This window comes from Vanacampus margaritifer, chromosome 14, assembly GCF_051991255.1.
Source record: "Vanacampus margaritifer isolate UIUO_Vmar chromosome 14, RoL_Vmar_1.0, whole genome shotgun sequence".
NCBI lineage: Eukaryota > Metazoa > Chordata > Actinopteri > Syngnathiformes > Syngnathidae > Vanacampus > Vanacampus margaritifer.
In genome coordinates, this window is record NC_135445.1 from 19,880,988 (window position 1) to 19,888,487 (window position 7,500).

The 7,500-nt window shown below is 40.3% G+C and overlaps 1 protein-coding gene across 7 annotated transcripts in view; it reads left to right on the forward strand.

Annotated features, from left to right (window-relative positions):
- Positions 1 to 7,500, forward strand: part of lmnb1 (lamin B1) — a 57,642-nt gene that overhangs the window by 3,113 nt on the left and 47,029 nt on the right. Inside the window, exons 1-3 of one of the 7 annotated variants that reach the window (XM_077585917.1) lie at positions 3,453 to 3,489; positions 3,630 to 3,948; positions 5,719 to 7,500. The exon at positions 5,719 to 7,500 is cut by the window's right edge and continues 40 nt beyond it. The exons of 2 other annotated variants lie outside the window; for them this stretch is intronic. In XM_077585917.1, coding sequence (XP_077442043.1) covers positions 7,447 to 7,500 — 54 coding nt within the window. In that variant the 5' untranslated portion in view covers positions 3,453 to 3,489; positions 3,630 to 3,948; positions 5,719 to 7,446. Of the gene's footprint in view, positions 1 to 3,452; positions 3,490 to 3,629 lie in introns of those variants that run through there. 4 more of the 7 variants (XM_077585915.1, XM_077585918.1, XM_077585919.1 and 1 more) reach the window with 4 other exon arrangements.

A 7,500-nucleotide genomic window follows, 5' to 3' on the forward strand; every position in this document is an offset into this window, starting at 1 on the left:
TCTTATCCACTCCATTCATGGTGGCATTGTAGTCTAGAACCACTGTCTTCTCCATGATCAGACTATACCCACTCCTCCGATGAATATGCATTGGACTCAGGGTATTCTTCATCGTCCGATTGAACGTCCGCCTGTGCAGAAGTGCTCGGTTGTGCACCATGTTTTCCGGCGTAAGCATCGCTAGCCGGTGAGGCTTTACGACGTGGGTGAAGCCGCCAACGTCAATGCTTCAACTTCGGCGTCAACCTCGGAGTCACCATTATCATCATCAATGTGCTTTTTAGCACTGATCGATGCTTTTCGTCTTTGAAAAAAATACTCAAGCGTGAGCTGCTTGCAACCGGTCGCCATTTTCGCTTCCTCAGCCATTCTCCCCTCAACACTCTAGCGCCACCTCACGTTTTCTACTACTGACTCCTATCTGATCTTGTCCAAAAAGAGTCATCGCTGCCATCTAGTGCCCATAAATAGTCATTATACTAACTCGATCTGCTTGATACTTTGAGCACAGCTGCCAAGGCTTTCCTCCACCCGTTTCCATTAAAAAACATAGTTAACGTCTTTTAACGTTTTTGGCGGCACTCATTTGGATTTTACTAAATGTTAGTAAACGTTTTTGGCGGTCAAAGAGTTAATATTTATTAGTTTAAGACCCCTGACATATTTTTTATTTTACTTAATTTTTTTAAATGTTTTTTTCCTGTATTGTTATTGTGAGATTGTTGTGTACTGTGATGTTTGTTTGCTTAATGTTTGCCATGTTTGGCTTGTGATTTCAATTAGTTAAATAAAGCATTAAAAAAAGGAAAAAAAAGAAATCATACTTTTATGTGTTGATGTCACATGTTTTAATGTGCAACTGGGCTCCGTAATACAGTCCAACAAAACTTATGTATTTGTATTAACTCTTTGACTGCCATGGACGTTAAAAGACGTCAAGTAAAAACCTACGGAGGGCCGCCAATGACGTTAAAAGACGTCATCCAATTTTTTTTGAAACGGGTGGAGGAAAGCCTTGGCCAGCTGTGGTGAAAGTTTCAAGCAGATCTAGTTAGCCTAATGACTATTTTTGGCCCCTAGATGGCAGCAATGACTCTCTTTTGACAAGATTGGGTAGGCGTCAATAGAAGACGTGAGGCGGAGGTAGAGGGGACAATGGCTGGGGAAGGGAAGAGAACATGGCGACCGGTTGAAAGCAGCTCACGCTGGAGCAGTTTTTTTCAAAGACGAAAAGCATCGACCAACGCTAAAGAGCACATTGATGACGACGATGATCATCATCGATGATGATGATGGTGACTCCGAGGTTGGAAGCATTGACGCGGCAGTAGAAGACGTGAGGCGGAGCTAGATGGCTGAAGAACCGAACAATGGCGACCGGTTGCAAGCAGCTCACACTTGGGAATTTTTTTCAAAGACAAAGGCATCGACCAACGCTAAAGAGCACATTGATGACGACGATGATCATCATCGATAATGATGATGGTGACTCCGAGGTTGACGCTGAAGTTACAAGCGTTGACGCGGCGGCTATGACGACGTCATAAAGGTTCACCGGCTAGCGATGCTAACACCGGAAAACGCGGAGCACAACCGAGCACGCTCAGGCGGACGTTCAATCGGACGACGAAGAGTGCACCGAGTCCAATGCATATTCATCGGAGGAGTGGGTACAGTCTGCTACTTGCTATTCCCCAGAAAAAAAGGCCGTCAAGAAAGTGTAACATCTGCACGCGAAAGGAGCCATCGCAAGTGAAACTAATCTGTTGTGCAAATCCTGCTGTGTCTCCTTGCACGCAGGACAGCGTTACAAAAAGAAAAACTGTATTTGAAACACCCACATAATTGTAAATAGTACCACAGTTGCACACATTTGTAAATAGTTTGCGAAATTGTTTTGTCAAATTGTTACACTGTCGAATGGAAATAAACGTATTTTGCAACCAAAAAACACTTTTTCATTGTTGGTGATAGCGTTTTACAGAAGTAAAGCACTATTTAGGTGTTTGTGGCATCATTCATGGACAAAAAGTGTACAATTCACAAGAGTGCATGAAATAACATTGTTTCACAAAAAGCTCTTTTTCTCCGCTTTTTGTTTCAAAACAGAGCATTTCGGTGAAACTAACCATTTTCTATTGTTGATTACAGAAGAACGGAATAAGGTAGAAACAAACTTTTTTCTGCTGAAAGATGAGAGTTCAATCTTTCATTTGGTAGTATGTGTGTTTTCATAGTCCAAACACAACATTTTCTGTGGACCTTGAAAGATCAGTCAAAATGCTTAAAACGTCTGGCAGTCAGAGTTAAAAAAAAAAAAAACTTTTGCAAACAACTTTTTTGGTTTTGTTTGCAACTCCTGACTTTTGGTTGCAAATCTGTTTTGCGGTAGCGGATCAGTTTTGCGGTCCTCGAGTAGCCGCATCCAACCAGTTTTCCATGTCTCCCACAATTAACAGATGTGTTTCAAATGATCAGCTAATCAGCAATCTGCATGAAGCCTGATAACGATCCTCAGATGTGTTGGCTGGGAAGACATGGAAAAACAGGTTGTGGATAGGGGTACTCGAGGACCGAGGCTGAGAACCAGTGCCGTAATACAAGTATACTTTTATATTGTTCCTTTTGTGTAAATAGCAAGTAAGGAAATACATGACGCATGAGACAAAGTTTATATTTGCAATTTGCAATCAAACAAAAAGGGGATTTGCAACCTCAAAAAAAAAATCTAAGAAAAAAGGGATGAGCAAAAAAAAAAAAAGAGCAGGGTGGCACGTGCCCCTGCTCAAATGTGATTGGACCTGGCAGGCGGCAATGATTGACATATCACGCCATCGGCGCAGTGGCGTCGCACGCCTGGCCAATGCCGCCTGCCAGCATTTTTTTTCAATCAGACCCCTACTAATTGTTATGCCCCTCCTGCACAGTAGATAGCGCCAAAGCGTTGTAATCACCTGTTATAATAGAAGCAGTCTCCTGAGTACCGTCACATCAAGAGACACGTTGGCACTTGGCAAACTTGGCAATGTCATGTTGGTTTCCCTGTGAGATGTGAGTGACTGTTTAAAATAACTTTTATGTTCAGATAGATTGTGTTGGACGGACATCAATAAGCTAAAGTTTTATTGCACAAGCTAAAAATAAATGCACTGTTGTTATTCAGTATAATAGCACCCTCCAATGGTTGAATGTTCAAACAGACGCTAACTGACTTTTACATTTATTCTTGTTCTCTTATGATTATGCCCACGTTTTAGTCTACAAGTGGAGGATTTATTAACATTATTGTTAATTAATCACATTAATAAATTATGTGGTTGTAAATAAAGTAGTAGTAGGAGTAACAAATGTATTTATTTTTCATAGGGTGTGTGGAAAATTAAACAACAAGGAGAGAAAATATGACTGGTTCCTTAAACGAAACAAGCCATCAAATAAGGCAGAGTCAAGCAGTTGGTAGTAACGTCAGTAATAACAAGGCGAAATAAAGTAAGAATATCTCATGCTCAGTTAATTTGAGACACTTTGAATTGCTGTTTATGGATCATGTGTGGTGTTTTTTAATGGTGGTTTTCTTTTTTTAAAATTCTGATTACACTGATTATTATTATTTTTTTAATACAATGTAGGGAGAATACAGAGCCCTTGCTCCTGATGATGGATAGATGATGCGGGGGTAGAAGCGCCACATCCAGATCCAGCTGTTGTCAGCACGTATTGTTTCACTCTTTCAAAAGGACCCAGTGGTACAGCTTCTTGCCTAAAACCGGCTTGTTAGCCGCATTTGTCATCGAGTAATCTTCTTGAGCTCTTAACTGTTTTTCATGACCATTTTATTTGTTTTCTAGATATTTTACGATCCAAAGATGATAGTCCTGTTCAGCCATGTCTGACAAAATTCCCCAGAACTCAGCATGGAACAAGGAGGAGGCCATTCCACAGCTCCTGGTACAGAAACAATTCTTGGCTGGAATACTCGATCCTTCATGACTCTTGCTACTGCTTTCCCAGTAGACATTTTTCACTGCGTAATGTACCAGATTCTGCCTTCACATCACAGTCAGGCTTCTCCAACTGGAAAAAAGCATTGTGCAAGGAGTCAGGGTTTAGGCTCCACTCAAATTTCGAGCAGCATATCAATGCAATGTACACATGGAGTCAGCATTAAACAGCTACTGAGATGAACACAAGCATGTTAAATTCTATGAACGTGAATCAAAAAAAGAAAGTTGAAGAAAATCAACATTATGTGAAAACAATAGCAAATGTTCTTCTTTTGACTGCAACACAAAATATAGCGCGGAGGGGTCATAGAGAGTCTGAGTATATTAAGAACAAGGAAAACTTTTTGGCTATACTGAATGAAATAGCAAAGCATGACAAATTCATTGAAACAAGGCTAAATGCGTGTAGCAATGCAAAATACACAAGCCACCAAATCCAAAATGAAATTATTCAGAGCTTGGCTGAGATGGCACAAGTAAAATCATGCAAGAAGTGAAAGAAAATGAAGTGTTCAGCGTGCTTGCAGATGAAACTAAAGATCTGCAAAAAAAGGAGCAAATGTCTTTGGTTATACGGTATTATTACAGTGGTGCCGGCACGTTCACAGAAGCTTCCTATGCTTCCAGGCAGCTGAAAGCCTTCATGCAGAAGATGATTATCAACTGTCTAGAGCAGAGGTGGGCAATCTCGGTCCTCAAGGGCCGGAGTCCTGCAGGTTTTGGAGGTTTCTCTCTTCCATACAAGCTGATTCTAATCAACAGGATCGTTATCAGGCTTATGCTGATGAGCTGATCATATATCAGCTGTGTTGTTGAAGGGCAACATGCAAAACCTGCAGGGTTCCGGACCTCGATGCCCACCGCTTGTCGAGAGGAACATGGTCTGGACTATAAAAATAACCTTGTGTGACAAGCGTATGACGGTGCATCCGTCATGAGCGGGAAACATTCTGGTGTAGCTGCCAGAATTAAAAGCGATGCCAGATTTGCATTTTATTTTCACTGTAATGCACAGTGCTTGAATCTAGTTCTTGTTGATGCCGCAAAAGCAGTGCCTGAGGCTGAAGATTTTTTTGCACTTCTGCAGCAGCTGTATAAGTTTGTATCTGGCTCTATGTGCATCTGAAGTGGCTTGCTGTACAGAAAGAGCTTTATCCAAATGAGCAGCCCAGGAGACTACAGGCACTTTCAGACACAAGGTGGGCATGCAGATATACAGCATGCCGTAATTTGAGAGAGAGGCTTCCAGCAGTTCTGCGATTGTTACAGGATCTCACATTTGAAAGATCTGTGGAAGCAAGGGGTCTTCTTTCACAGATAGATTTGCAGTTCATAGGGATTTTGGTCACCTTTTGTAAAGCGCTTGGTGATGCCAAATGTCTTTCAGACAGACATGCTCCAGTACTTCAGTGAACTATGCAATGAAGTTGAGCAGCTTGCTGAGCAATGCAAAACTGGTGTACAAACACACAAAAGACATCGTAGACTAAGCTTATTTATTGACTCACTGGTGGTCAGTACTGTAGGAGAGAAATTTTGATAAGGAGGGCTTCCCCACAGCACGCTTTTATCAAGTGATTGACTGTCTAGTAACTGAGTTGAAGTAGCGTTTTTCAAAGAAAAGTTGTTAGATCATGCAAGGCATACAATACAGTCTCTGAACCCAAAGAGTGCAACTTTCGGAAATAATGAGCCTCTGTTTGTCTTTGCACAGATTTTTGAGTCAGATCTAGTTGATCTCCAACATGAGATTCACCAAGCCAAGAGACTTCTTGATAGGAAAGTAAAAAGTGGATTAGACAGACCATCTACTTTTCTTGGTTTTATTATTTTTCTTGAACCTTACAAAGACAATTTTCCTGAGCTATTTAGACTTTGCAAGATTGCTGTCAGTACTGCTTCCTGTGAAAGAAGCTTCTCTGCTTTAAAACTCATTAAAACTCACCGCAGGACAACAATGGCTGATGACAGGTTAAGTCACCTCGGAACTCTTAAGTATCGAATAAAAGAGGGCACATGCTCTCAACATGGATACATTTCTAAAACATTTTGCTACAACACAACAACCGAAGGATTATGCTTTTCTGAACCTGTTTAAGGTAGTTTGGCACTTATACAGGACCTTTGTTCATACTGTAATACAAATTTGCACTATGTTCATATTATAATGTTATGTTGATAAAGGTATGCTTTTTTTGAGTAATTGCATGACGTTAATCAGTACTGATGTTTGTTGTTCATTGACTGAATTATTTTTGTACGTTGTTAATAAACAGCACTTTATGTGCAAAAATTTCCTGTGTGCTTAATATATACTTATATATATTTCAACATTTAGAGACTCCGATTGAATTTTTTTTTCGTGAAACAAATTTGGCATAATCTTTGGATGAAGTATCCTTGGCCCCCGCCTGGCCCCCCTATTTATAAAAGTCTTGCTCTGCCACTGGTGACAATGTCCGTCTGACTCTTCCTGGCTCCTACAGTCGCCGCCAGCATTAAGGTAAATATTGCTCCCCCCCCCCCCTTTTTCCCCTTTTTCTATTTGTTATGTTTATCTAAAAAGCAACCCTTGATCTGTTGCTTATCCGGTGCTTTGGTCTAACCATTACAATTAGCGTAATCACTCACTCAGCACTGTTTAGCCATGCTATCTAGCTAGCTAGTTTTGATTAGTCTTGATACCTCATGAAGCTTATGTTGTTGGCATTCAAAACACAAATATACGGCTCACTGGGATAGTTGTTAGATGAAGTTTTGTTGTTTTTTTTACTCATAAAAGAAGCCTCTTATTTGCTTCACACACAAGCAGGACTGGGAGTAAATTTTTTTTTTACAGTAGCTGCTTCCCCTACATCTTGGATGTTTGAAGTCGATTAAATTCGTGCAAATTCTGTGATTATTATATGTTGCGCCTGTTAACTGTACAAGTCAAGTTGAAAAAGTAGGGGAATCTGAGTAATGGGGACGATCACTACCGCTACTAATAAACTTTTCTAGATATACAAAGACGCAAATAAATGTAAAATAGTAGACAATTGTCTTTATAACACTGGAGAATCAAAGGTAATTCAGTTTCAGAAACAAAAATGGTTTCTTCCACTTTCTGTTTGGTGTCTATGTCTGATTTATGGCCACACACTAAAGGTTATCAAATCAGATCATCTGATTACAGATTACTCTTGATTTGGTTCTGAATGTGGAAATAGGATTCAGGTGCTACTCAGTGGAGGGGCAGATCTATTCCAGTGGGGATACAGGGCCAGCCCAAAACAGAAAATGTCCTAAACTATTTGCCTTATTTCTTTACTGTACGTAGCAAGTTTTCAAAAATAACATTGTCTAAACAATGTGTAACTACTTGCATGCTTGATTGGTTTTACCATGTTTAATAATCTAAAATAATAAAAGTGTTCCTTGCATCTTTCAATTTTTTTTTTGTATGTGGCCCCCAGAGGAAAACGTTTGGACACCCCTGCTCTACGAAAAACAGCTC